Below are 13,789 nucleotides of genomic sequence, written 5' to 3'. Positions count from 1 at the left end.
AAAACACTACTTGGTTAGTTTTCAAGAACAGGTTTTGGATCTCATAAAATTAAGCCATTAATACCTTTCTCTTAAGTGTCATAAATATTGTATTACATTAATTAAAATTTAATTCTTGACTCTACTAATTTATATTCTTCAAGTACTTGCCCTCTCCCTGTCCCTTTCCCCTCCCCGAAACCTCATGCTGGTATTTGGACAAAGTAGATTATGATTACACTACTGGGGAACTCCATTTGGGAAAAAAAAAAAAAATCCACAAAATACTAAGGGAGGAAGTATAATAAAAGTTCAAGGGTGGGACAATGTTTCCTTGTACTACGGAAAGTTGAGGGGTATGAGGGTTCCTCCAACAGGGCATAGTGAGAAAAAAAATATTTAAGAAATAACTTGAGAACAGGCTAGCTGAGTAAATAAATTCAAATAAAACAAACTGCAAAAAGAGAAGTTTTGCTTTTGTTGCATGTCAGGAAGGGTAGCAGGAGGAAACAGTGGTTAAACAGAGCCATGAAGAACAAGGACTGGAAACAAGTACAATCCTAGGTTGGCCTGACCACAGCATGCACTATGAGCTCCACAGTACATAATCCAAGACCCTATTCATTTGGCTTCAACTTCCTCCTATAAAGAAGGGGGTAAAATTAAAACATGCTTCTCTATAATTTCCACACAACAGTCATAGTTATGTCTGTAGAAATAAAAAAACAATGTAACTGGCATTAACTGTAAATGGGTTAGAAGGCATTTTTATGGGGGGATGAAAATGTTCTAAACCTGTACCTCAATAAAGTTGTTTAAAAAAATCTATCTCATTCTTCCTATGGCAGCTCTTCAGATACTCTCTACTCTCCTCCAAGAAATAGAAAGCCCAAATGCCTCCACAGAATATAATTTTTCAATTTATTATAGTTAAGTATGTTCAATGTCTTTTTAAAAATGTGGAATCCAAAACTAAATAGATTATTTCCTATGTGTTTGATTTGTGCAGAATTAATGGGCTTACAGCTTGGCTGGATTGATATATTTTACTCTGGTAAAATAATATTCTGATAAATAGAAAATATTCTGATAAAAGGAAAAACTCTGTGGCAAATACTCTAGTAAAATAATACTCTAGTAGCTTAAGATGTTAAACAATCATATTGCACTGTTTTATTATATTGAATATGAACTTAAATAAAATCTCTAGTTTTTTTTGGCCCCCAACAATCAACTGCCATGGAAATTTACTCCTACTCATATATACAGTGTTTTTTAGTTTTTTTACTTAAAAATTAATATTAATGAAAATTTGAGAAAAGAAAGAAAAGAGAACAGAACCCATAGCTGATAATATGGTATATTTATTTCCAGCAAATTTTGATTGCATGATATAGTCATATTGAGAAAATATAATTTCCCATTTCTATGGCTATCTTTCCCAGATCCAAGAAATACTCTATTTAATATTCTGTATGACACCATCCCAGATCCAAGAAATACTCTATTTAATATTCTGTAGGATAGAATCTAACACATCACTCCGTTTGTCTCCTCACAACTGTTACCACTGGATGTTTTTATTTGGTTACTTCTTGTTTATTTCACCTTATTAGAATATACAGACCCCAGACATATAGGCTCTGCTGACCTTCATTCCCTTGGGACCTCACCTAGTTCCACAGTTAAAATTAATTCTATCTTCTTGCTGACAATTCTTAAAATTGTATCTCTAGCCCAGACCTCTTTCCTGAATTCTAGACTCATATGTATAATGCATACAGACACATATACACACAAACTTCCCTTACGTATTCACTGCACACACATATGTCTGTTTATTCCACATGTCCAAAATCAAATTCTGGACTCTATTACCCCAACAATCTTCCTCAGTCAGAAACTTACCCATCTTAATTGATGGCCATCCCAAGGCAGTCATTTTGATTCCTCTTTTTCTCTTACAGTCCACACCCATTAATTCCATCAGCACATTTTATTGTTTTTGTCTTAAAAATACATCCAGAATCTGACCAACTTCTCACCATCCCCACTGCTACCATCCTGGTCAAGACTTCACCAACTCTCACCTGCAACATTGGAGTAGCCTCCAAGCAAGTCTCCCTGCTTCTATCATTGCCTCATCCCCCATTATAATCTATTCTCGTATCTCTGAGTGATCTCTTTAAACATAAGGCACATCATTTCAAAACCCTGCAATGGCTTTGTTTCCCTTAAGAGTAAAACCCAAAATTCTTTCTATGGCCCTTTGTTCCCTCTCTGACCTTCTCTCTCTACCTTCTCTTTTGGTTACTCTCACTCAAGTCTCTGTATTTGCTAAATGTTCTTCAGTAAGATACCGTTTTTTAATTAATGAAAAGTTTTAAATGATAAAACTATGAAAGAGTAATCTAATCTGCCATTTTATCCAAATGCTTCCACTATTAGAACATGATTGTATAACAAGTCTGAGAAGAAAAACTAAGTAAATTTATGGTGCCCTGAATGCCTATGTGCCTAATGAAGACCTTGATACAGACAAATCTTCTCAAAAAATCAAACGGTATGATGAAATAGCACAATTTCTGGGTTTGGGATTGAAATATATTTCTTAAATCTTTTATTTCTAATTGTGATAGTTTGACTAAGTCACTATTCTCTGATTCAGTTTTCTTCTGTGTAAAGATGATCTGTAAAACTAATAAACGTGGTGTTCTACAACAGGAACACCTCTACATAGCTACCCAAAATACACCTAAAAAGACTGACTTATTTCTAAGAATGCTATTGAACATTCTAGATTAATCTGCATATACAAAAGAATGACAGAAAATAAACCAAAATATCAAAAATATTTGGAGCCTGGTTGCGGACTGAATTTTATACAATTTCCAAAGGTGGCTCACTCTCTAGGAACCACAAACTTAAGGTTCCCAAAAAGAACAGATTTTAAATATTCAGACTGTGTACGTTATCATGACCCAGGGTTGGGGGCAGATGGCTCCAGATGACCTGGGGTGGCGGGGGGAAATGACAGATGGGGGAGATCTTCTATCAGGATCTCCTGGGGAACTGTTCCAGGCTGAAACACATCACCAGTTAGGAGGAATCGCCTTTGATGTGAAAGTTGGGAAACTAGACTGTAGTTTCGCCTTATCCTTAGCGGGTCGGTTCTAACAATTTTGTAACCCAACCTGAACCACTCACCGGATCAACTGGGCCGCAAGCCCTTATGAGTTGGAGACAAGTGGCCCAGACCCAACACAGTCAGACAAATCGCTGGGTGGCCATCTGCTCCTGAGACCGTTGCTAGAGAAACAAGACGAGATCCAGGTTCACCACATCATGATTTTCCGGGAGCCAGCTAAGGCGCTCCGGGGCGTGGTTACGTGACGACGCACGGAGGGGGCGGGCCAGAAATAACCGGACCGCGGCGCACCCCAGAGCGCATGCGTGCTGTGCGGCGCGGTCTCAGGGAAGGTGTGGCTATGGCAGCTGCTAGGGACCCTCCGGAAATATCGCTGCGAGAAGCCACCCAGCGAAAATTGCGGAGGTTTTCCGAGCTGAGAGGTACCAGAGAAGGCATCCGAGTTCTCCTGGGCAATGCAGAGGGAGGGTGCTTTTGCGTGCCAGGAGGTTTGTTGGACTGTCACTTCCCGTCTGCTTCTCATCTGCAGGCCTGTGACGCCCCCCAGGAGTAGCTAGCTAATAATCCTTTTGAGTTTTTTTATTCTTTTCATTGTCCCTGCTTGACGTGCTTGTTGCTTATTCTTAGTAGTATAGATATTAAAATAAGGGCGGAGGAAGAAGAAGAAAGAAAATCTGGTGAAGTTATGCATTGATTAGCTCATTAATAAAAGTTACTTTAAATAAATCTAAAATATATGAAGCACAGTATTTTGACCTTTATGAGTGGATCCCAACCCCCTAATGTAAACTTCACTGTTTACATTACATTCATCTACTTCTGTAATGTAAACGTTTGTTGAGGGAGTAACAGAGCATGGAGAAATTATGGATTAAAAAAAGGAAGAAATTTGTTATCAAAAAATTGGCTATACCACTTAATCCCCGTACAACTGGCTAATAAAAGTGGTTACTGATGCAGTGACTGCTTAAAAAATACTGGGACTAATACTTGGATAACAGTAAAATGTTCAGTACTATTAGATTCTAGCTGACAGGTTCTGTTTGTTAACTAATTAAAACGATAAATCATTTTGTTTATCAATAAAGAGATTACAACGGTCTACTAAAAGTGCAGACTGACTTTTAAAGATGTCATCAGAGAGTTGGGACTTTCTGTTATCCAGAATTTTGTTTTCTAACAGCCTATGTAAGTTTGCATGGTTTATATTAAAGTAATAGAAAATAAAGTACCCACATTTGTAGACAGCAGCATTGATGGAATGGATCTTTGGGTTGTGTCTTTTTTTTTTTTTTTTTTGAGACCGAGTCTCGCTCTGTCCCCCAGGCTGGAGTGCAGTGGCTCTATCTGGGTTCACTGCAAGCTCCACCTCCCGAGTTCACGCCATTCTCCTGCCTCAGCCTCCCAAGTAGCTGGGACTACAGGCGCCCGCCACCACGCCCAGCTAATTTTTTGTACTTTTAGTAGAGACGGGGTTTCACCGTGTTAGCCAGGATGGTCTCCATTGCCTGACCTCGTGATCGGCCAGTCTCAGCCTCACAAAGTGCTGCGATTACAGGCGTGAGCCACCGCGCCTGGCCTGGATTGTGTCTGTCTCAGTCACCTAACACTGTCCCTGATACGTAAGAATTGATTTGCAACGCTGGAGATTTGTTTGTCTCCTCTTCTTATTGAAGAATTGAGGCAATAGTCTTTGGCAAGTTAAAAGTCGCTCTCTTAATCAAGAAACATTATATCGTTCAGCATTTATAATTAAATTGGATTGTAGACCATAAAAGGAGGGAGTGATAAAGAGAGAAAAAAAAGGAACTTGTGAACAGTCCTCATTGTAACTATTTTGAATCATACTAATGCACCACTGATTATTCCCTAACTCTCAAAAGCCAAAGATACATTTTGGAAGATGGTAATAGATGTTACCTTCTTTTTCTTCTTTCTAAGTAGGCAAACGTATGGCAACTAGAAAATTCTGATAATTTTTATTGGCATTTGCTTGCCTTTTCCAAATAGGCAAACTGGTAGCACCTGGAGAATTCTGGGACATAGTTGCAATAACAGCGGCTGATGAAAAACAGGAACTTGCTTACAACCAACAGCTGTCAGAAAAGCTGAAAAGAAAGGAGTTACCCGTTGGAGTTCAGTATCACGTTTTTGTAGATCCTGCTGGAGCCAAAATTGGTATGTGCTTTATGGTAAGATTTATAAAGCTTTTCTGTGACTTACAGTGTATAAACTGCATATCTCTACCCACAGCTTTATAAACTTTAAAATTTGAACATAAATTCACTTTTTTTAGAAAGATAAAAGGAATAGCAACTGTTCTTACCCATTATGACTTACCTTGAAAAACTTCCAGAATGTTACTTAAAAGATAATTTTATTAGTTTTTATGAAATTTACACTACTCAGATAGGAATACTTCTTTGGACCTTATCAGTAGAGCTTTTAAGGTCCTCTCCACTCCAAAGTTCCTCCAGCAGTTTACATGAAGAAAGCAAAGTAGTGGGAAAAAATACTCCTGGCCTTTTGAGGACATAATGCAAAAGAACACTGTCACATGGCTTAAATATCATAATACATATATTTGAAAACCCTAGTTTAGGTCAACTTTGCCCTTTGACCTTCCATTGCAGATAGAAATAAACGCTGTTTTTCTGAAGGCTATTTTCTATGTGATACTTAAAGTTGAAGCCCCTTGATACCAGAGATAGGATATCTGTAAATGACATTAGTATTATTCTAATTAGCCAATGTTATTTTAATCCTTACAACTATGAGGTCAGTACTCTTATTATTTCTTTTTTTTTTTTTTTTTATTTCTTTTTTTTTTGAAATGGAGTCTTGCTCCGTTGCCCAGACTGGAGTGCAGTGGCACGATCTTGGCTCACTGCAAGCTCCGCCTCCTAGGTTCACACCATTCTCCTGCCTTAGCCTCCCAAGTAGCCGGGACTACAGGCGCCTGCCACCACGACCGGCTAGTTTTTTTTTGTTTGTTTTTTTTAGTAGAGACAACGGGGTTTCACCGTGTTAACCAGGATGGTCTCAATCCCCTAACCTCAGCATCTGCCCGCCTCGGCCTCCCAAAGTGCTGGGATTACAGGCATGATATTATTTCCGTAGATGAGAATCTGAGGTACTGAGAGTTAAATAACTGGCCCAAGATAACTAGTGTGGTAGTTATATTTAAAATTTTTTTTTGGAATTCAAGTTCTAAAAATCTTTTTTTCTAAAGGAACTCTTAACTTGTGTTGTTGATTGTGTCATTTGGGAGAATTATTTAAATGGGCTTTGTGATTTGTAACTCTGTATGAATGCTTATGTTTATCAGTCTTCTAATGTTACAGATTGTGTAATTTATTATTTCTTCTTTCTTATAATTACTATTTTGGGGAGAATATTACCTCATCATTTATTACTGAGGGTTGTTGTCTGGGTTTCATTGCTAATTTATTGATTGGTTGTTTGCTATGAGACGTTTTTAATTTTGTTCTATTGCCAATACCTTTGGTGTCCATCTATTTAATTATTCCTGAAAGGCAAATCCTCAAGGTTATATAACACCTAAATTTACCATCATGACAAAGTTTTAGTAGGTTTCTATTAAATAAATTGTGCATTTTTAACTTTGTTTTTAAGGAAATGGAGGATCAACACTTTGTGCCCTTCAACGTTTGGAAAAGCTATATGGAGATAAATGGAATTCTTTTACCATCCTATTGATTCACTCTGGTAATGTTATACTTTACTAATTTACATTTTCTTTTTAGTCTTCCACCTTTAATACTTTAGAGACTTTTTTCTGTCTTGCAAACACTTTCCTTCTTTTTAAAAAATATCTTTGAAGTTATTCTGCTTTGAAAACAAATATTTCATGATTTTCATGTTTTTTTTTAGGTTGTAAGTAGTATAGTGGTTTTCACAAATTTTACTCGTAAAATTGTAGATCACATATATTGTCAACCTTTTATGAATATTGTTTTCTTTTGGGTATGTATATAGAAAATTATTTTCCTAAGACAACTCATTCAAATATGAATAGTTCCCAGGAATGCTTTAGTGGGGACTTTTCTTTTAAATTTAATTTACATTTTAAGTTCCAGGGTACATGTGCAGGTTTGTTGCATAGGTAAACGTGTGCCATGGTTGTTTGCTGCACCTATCAACCCATCACCTAGGTATTAAGCCAGTATGCATTAGCTATTTTACCTAATGCTCTTTCTCCCTTAATGGGGATTCTTGCTTTGAGGGAAGGCCGGTTTAACACTGTCATTGCTAGACTTTTGCCAGTACTTTTTATCTTGCATTTTTGTGTCATTATTGGTAGCCAGAGGCCACAATGCTTAAAAATAAAAGGAAAATGTGACAATATACGGAGTGAACAAGTAAATATATAAGAGAGAAATCACACAGATAAAATAAGACATTTTAAAACAGAAAAGTAGGAAGGACATAGCCTCATAATAAAGAAACCTTTTAAATTGAATACATTTAGTTGTGCGAAAATTTTGGTTACATGAAAACCTTTGTTGTTTTTCTCTGTATGTTAAGGGATTCATGAAAACTGTCATGAACTGACACCAGTCCAGGGACAGGTATTTTAGAGTTGTTTGTCTACATGGCTTCCAAAGCACTTTCTCATTCTTATGATTTACATACAAAACAATGATTCTTTGTAAAGATGATGTCAAAGTAAAGCATCCAAGTTCTGGTTTGAAGACTAAAAATGTGTTAAAAAAATCTAATTTACAATTTTATTTAATAAAATAATTATTATTATCAGTTTAGTAAAAATTAAATTACATACCAGGAAATGCATAGTTAGATTTTTTTTTTATTTTTGCTTTTGGAAATAGATAATTCTTAGTACTAAACTTTACTATTGACTGGTCTTTGAAAAAAGAAAAAATAGAAAGTTATTAGCTCCCTTTTGTGGAACAATATACTGTGTGCTGCCAAGTGCTTTACATGTTATTATTGATCTTCAGTAATAAATTAACCTTAGCTTACTATAACATTTTTACTTTATAAACTTCTTAATTTTTTTAACTTTTTGACTCTATTGTAATAATACTCAACTTAAAACACAAACACTGTACAGCCGTACAAAAATATTTTCTTTATATCATTAGGGTTTATTCCGTTGTTTTTATTTTTACCTTTTAAACTTTTTGGTTAGAAATGATGACAAAAAAACAGTGTAGGCTTCGGCCTACACTGGGTCAGGATCATCAGTATCACTGTTTTCTACCTCTGTAGTCCTACTAGAGTTCAGGAGCTGTCATCTCCTATAACAATGCTGCTTTCTGAAATACCTGCTGAAGGACCTGCCAGAGGCCATTGTATGCTTAACTTTTTTTTGTATATATCATATGAATTTATTCTAAAATAACAATGAAAAGTATAGTATAGTAAACACAAAAACCAGTAAAATAGTCATTTATTACCAAGTATTGTATTCTATACATAATTGTATGTTCTATGGTTTAGTAAACTGGCAGCACAGTAGGTTTGTTTATACCAGCATCACCACAAACACTTGAGTGGTGCATTATGCTATGACTTTACAGTGGCTCCAACATCACTAGGTGACAGGAATTTTTCAGCTCCGTTATAATCTTATGGGACAACGTATATATATGCTGTCCATCTTTGAGCGAAATGTTATAAAGAAGCAAATGACTGTATTTTAGCATTAGTATATTAGTTTTCTATAATTTTATTTTCTGTGAAGTAGATTCTTAATTAGAAGTCTAAACCTGGTTGAAATTTGTTGTTTAAAATGTAGATACAATCTGGGCACAGTGACTCACGCCTGTAATCCCAGCACTTTGGGGGGCCGAGGTGGGTGGATCACCTGAGGTCAGGAGTTTGAGACCAGCCTGGCCAACACGGTGAAACTTCGTCTCTACTAAAAATACAAAAATTAGCCAGGCATGGTGGCAGGCACCTGTAATCCCAGCTACTCGGGAGGCTGAGACAGGAGAATCACTTGAACCTGGGACACAGAGGTTGCGGTGAGCCAAGATCGCGCCACTGCTCTCCGGCCTGGGTGACAGAGTAAGACTTCATCTCAGAAAAAAAGAAAAAAAATGTAGATACAACATCATGTTTTGGGCCATGGTCCTTCTTGTTTGTTATACATGTAATTCAAAACATTTCACAGATTCTACAGTATACTTAAATTTTTTCCTGACCTATAGTTTTTAAAATTGTGTTATATCAAATAGCAACAAGAGAATTTCTCTTTGAATTTGTAATCTGGATTTCATTATTCTTTCCTGATTTACAGTAACACATGGTATATATTAAATATCTTTAAATATATTTTGATTTATAACTTACAGGTTATTAAACCCTGGGTTTTGAAAATTTTATAAAGAATACTATATTTTTAAATGGTTATTTTGTTTTAATTTTATAGGTGGCTACAGTCAACGACTTCCAAATGCAAGTGCTCTGGGAAAAATTTTCACTGCTTTACCTCTTGGTAACCCCATTTATCAGATGCTAGAATTAAAACTAGCCATGTACATTGATTTCCCCTTACATATGAATCCTGGAATTTTGGTTACCTGTGCAGATGATATTGAACTTTATAGTATTGGAGAATTTGAGTTTATTAGGTTTGACAAACCTGGCTTTACCGCTTTAGCTCATCCTTCTAGTTTGACGATAGGTACCACACATGGAGTATTTGTCTTAGATCCTTTTGATGATTTAAAACATAGAGACCTTGAATACAGATCTTGCCATCGTTTCCTTCATAAGCCCAGCATAGAAAAGATGTATCAATTTAATGCTGTGTGTAGACCTGGAATTTTCTGTCAACAGGACTTTGCTGGGGGTGACATTGCCGATCTTAAAGTAGACTCTGACTATGTCTACACAGATAGCCTATTTTATATGGATCATAAATCAGCAAAATTGTTACTTGCTTTTTATGAAAAAATAGGCACACTGAGCTGTGAAATAGATGCCTATGGTGACTTTCTGCAGGCTTTAGGACCTGGAGCAACTGTGGAGTACACCAGAAACACATCAAATGTCGTTAAAGAAGGGTCAGAGTTGGTAGAAATGAGGCAGAGAATATTTCATCTTCTTAAAGGAACATCACTAAATGTTATTGTTCTTAATAACTCCAAATTTTATCACATTGGAACAACCGAAGAATATTTGTTTTACTTTACCGCAGATAACAGTTTAAAGTCAGAGCTCGGCTTACAGTCCATAACTTTTAGTATCTTTCCAGATATACCAGAATGCTCTTGCAAAACATCCTGTATCATTCAAAGCATACTGGATTCAAGATGTTCTGTAGCACCTGGCTCAGTTGTGGAGTATTCTAGATTGGGGCCTGATGTTTCAGTTGGGGAAAACTGCATTATTAGTGGTTCTTATCTCCCAACAAAAGCTGCCCTCCCTGCACATTCTTTTGTGTGTTCCTTAAGTTTAAAGATGAATAGATGCTTAAAGTATTCAACTATGGCATTCGGAGTGCAAGACAACTTGAAAAAGAGTGTGAAAACATTGTCAGATATAAAGTTACTTCAATTCTTTGGAGTCTGTTTCCTGTCATGCTTAGAGGTTTGGAATCTTAAAGTTACAGAGGAACTGTTCTCTGGTAACAAGAAGTGTCTGAGTTTGTGGACTGCACGCATTTTCCCAGTTTGTTCTTCTTTGAGTGATTCAGTTACAACATCCCTAAAGATGTTAAATGCTGTTAAGAACAAGTCAGCATTCAGCCTGAATAGCTATAAGTTGTTGTCCATTGAAGAAATGCTTATCTACAAAGATGTAGAAGATATGATAACTTACAGGGAACAAATTTTTCTAGAAATCAGTTTAAAAAGCGATTTGATTTAGAGACATTTTAAATATTGTACACTTTGCCTTTTTGAGTAACATTCCAGAGATAGGTATTTTCTGTAGGCTGTTTGTTTCACTGAACTCAATTAATGAAAATTGTATTAATGTAATTCCTGTAGCATAATAATAATAGCACAAAAGTACATATAAATCATTTTTGAAGAAAAATATTTCAAGACTAAGTTGAGAAAATAGATATTTTTTGGATGTATATCAGTATTTTAGTTTTTAATAATGATTGATTTGTGGAGCATTGTTTTTTCACATAATTAGTTTTAAAGGTAATTTTCTAAGCATATCTTTAGAATTTTTCCATCTTTTTTGAGGCTTTTGACCCAGTGAAGTTCTAAGTATTCACTGGCACTTCTCTCCTCAACTGTAATTCTATTTTGAATAATAAAACTGGCATACTGTAGGATGTTCAGAGTAGTGTAGAAATACTTTTTCAGAAACAAATCCATAGCTGACACATTCACTCAGTGCCCAATATATTGTGATTATTTTAGTTGATAAATAACTAGATACAAAGACCTCTGAAATTGATGATAAATTTCATATCTCATTAATTTTATCAAAATGAAACTAAAAGTACATATGTATTATACACTTGAACATGTGTTTGTATATATTTAATTTTTTCCTTTATGTTCCATTCCATAGGAAAACACACACATATGTGCACAAAACTCAGTTATCTGTGGGGAAAGTGGTAGTAATAATTGAAATTCATCAATAATCATATAATTTCACTATAGACTTTACTTGTATTATCTCCTGTCAGTCCTTCTAACAAAACTGAAATTACCAAATGAACTGAATTTACTTTTCATCTTATTTTTTGTCCACACACTGGTGATGCTGAGAAACAATAATTGGTCCAAATGCAGACATCAAGAAGCAGGCAGGAAAATGGAAAAACTTAGATAATACACAGATGATAAAGTTTCAAGAAAATAAAAATTGGCTGGAATCTCAAGTTATGTATTTCTATGTTGGTATACGCATATAAGTGAAAAGTCTTCATACTAAAGTGTAATAGAGAAAAGATTGGTCAGTGTGTTTTTTTTTTTAATGAAATAACTAGTCTGTGCTACTTCATGTCAATGTAAAAATTGGTAAACTAGAAGTAACTTGTCTACAACCCTCAGTTATGGTACTTGTGTGTGTGTGTTTTTTTTTCCAAAGTTTTTCCCAAGGATAAGATACAAATAAATGGTAGCTATTGTGTAAAAATGATTGATTTACTTGCAGATTTTTCAGAGGATGTTATGTGTTTGTCATTCACTAAATGTTCAGAATTGTAGTTTTACCAAATCTGAAGTGCTATCAATTATAAGAATCACTATTATTTTATGTTCCATTAAGAAAAACACAATAAAACATGACACAATGCTTTGTTACTTGAAATTTTCATATTTATTGGAGATCTCTTTTAGTTGTTTTTAAATGCAGATTTTTATTTAACCCTCTTGCATATACATATCAAATAACAAAAAAGTGAAATATTGAATGAATGTACATATAAAATAACAAAAAAAGTAAAATACTGAGATATCATCAAGAAATTTCTACAGCTTCACATTCAAACTCTTCAGCACTTTCAGAGCTATTGATATGCATACGTCCACCTAGTACCTTCTGTGCTTTCGGAGTTATTGGTAAGGCTGTATTTCCTGAGTGCTCTTACCACACTTATGTCTGGATTTTTTCTTTTTACCTAACTGCAGACCCACACTCCTGCAAGTTTTGATACCCTTCTGTTTGACAAAACTCAGTTTCACTTTTGCTTCAGTTTAATCACAGGTCCTTAGAAGATCGGACCTGTGATTGATTTGTCACAAATTGATGTCATATTAACATGTTAATATGAAAATTATTGTTTAGTAAACCAGAAGTGAACATCTGAAGCCCTCAAATATGGTATTTGTGTGTTTATTTTTTCTTTTTCAAGATTCTTTTTGAAGAAAATATATGATAACTGTTGTTTAACATTTATTTACTTACAGAGTGTTCAGAGGATGTTATATGTTTATTAAGTGCTCAATACTGTATTTTACCTAATCTGAATTTTAACCATAATCCTGCACAATGCATGGATTCTAGTTGCTTTGAAATGGTTCTGTTCAAAGGACTTATCAAGGTCTCTTGCTCTGAGATGTATTGCTTGGTGTACAGTAGCACACACATACCACCAATAGTGTACCTAATTCAACTGAAAGGACAGTCATATACACAGATATGACCAAGTTCACATGTGAGCAAGTAACAACTCCATGACTATTGCTGCCTGACTAATAGCTATTATACTATCATTTGTAAGGCACATTCTGTTTTCTGGGATGTCGAAATGTGGAGAACAAAAGATGAATTAGGAAATGATTCTAACCTAAATGTGTGTTTTAATAAAAGGATCTAGGCAAAACAAAACAAAAAAAAAAAAGTCACTCCTAAATTTAATCCCTGGATGTAGTGTACATGATGAGAGAGAAGTATATTTTTGATAAGAAGTGAAATTCTTACCAAATTTTGTAACAATCTTAATTTTTCAGGCTTTTCATTTAGTCTCCCAATAAAGATTCATTTTTTTTCTGAATTTTAACAGCAATAGAAAAATAAGACCTACATGTATAAGTTTGAAATTAAACATTTTGTCTCATTTTATAATTTTTATTTTTATAAAATCATGGCACTTACATCATATACTCAAGTGTGTCAAATCCTGCTATTGTTTGTAACTATAATCCATAAACTTATTGGTGGTTTAATAACTGTCAACAAGGGCATGAGAAAAATTCA

At 35.0% G+C, this 13,789-nt stretch overlaps 2 protein-coding genes across 4 annotated transcripts in view; one reads left to right on the top strand and one right to left on the bottom strand.

Moving 5' to 3' along the window:
- The window catches only part of LRRIQ3 (leucine rich repeats and IQ motif containing 3), a 171,672-nt gene extending 168,301 nt beyond the window's left edge, over window positions 1-3,371 (bottom strand). For both annotated transcript variants that reach the window (XM_023209437.1, XM_023209428.1), the window contains exon 1: window positions 3,187-3,371. The gene's annotated coding sequence lies outside the window, so the exon portion shown is untranslated. The remainder of the gene's footprint in view (window positions 1-3,186) is intronic.
- Window positions 3,372-3,406: 35 nt separating this feature from the next.
- FPGT (fucose-1-phosphate guanylyltransferase) lies at window positions 3,407-13,654 on the top strand. Of its 2 annotated transcripts, none has more exons than XM_023209414.2 (4): window positions 3,407-3,549; window positions 5,138-5,305; window positions 6,764-6,856; window positions 9,549-12,400. In XM_023209414.2, the coding sequence occupies exons 1-4, from the start codon at window positions 3,429-3,431 to the stop codon at window positions 10,988-10,990; spliced, it is 1,824 nt and encodes a 607-aa protein (XP_023065182.1). In that variant the 5' UTR covers window positions 3,407-3,428; the 3' UTR covers window positions 10,991-12,400. The 2 variants fall into 2 exon arrangements, with proteins under 2 accessions (XP_023065182.1, XP_023065175.1); XM_023209407.2 differs by having other exon boundaries at window positions 3,455-3,615; window positions 9,549-13,654.
- The last annotated feature ends 135 nt before the right edge of the window (window positions 13,655-13,789 follow it).

This window comes from Piliocolobus tephrosceles, chromosome 1, assembly GCF_002776525.5.
Source record: "Piliocolobus tephrosceles isolate RC106 chromosome 1, ASM277652v3, whole genome shotgun sequence".
NCBI lineage: Eukaryota > Metazoa > Chordata > Mammalia > Primates > Cercopithecidae > Piliocolobus > Piliocolobus tephrosceles.
This window is presented reverse-complemented; position numbering and strand designations above follow the sequence as displayed.

What these genes read in the sequence shown, in the direction of transcription:
- FPGT (XM_023209407.2), top strand. Translation starts at nt 3,468, where the DNA reads ATGGCAGCTGCTAGGGACCCTCCGGAAATATCGCTGCGAGAAGCCACC. An exon ending in GTGCTTTTGCGTGCCAGGAG is followed by an intron (nt 3,616 to 5,137) that starts GTTTGTTGGACT and finishes TTTTCCAAATAG; the next exon opens with GCAAACTGGTAGCACCTGGA. An exon ending in TCCTGCTGGAGCCAAAATTG is followed by an intron (nt 5,306 to 6,763) that starts GTATGTGCTTTA and finishes TTTGTTTTTAAG; the next exon opens with GAAATGGAGGATCAACACTT.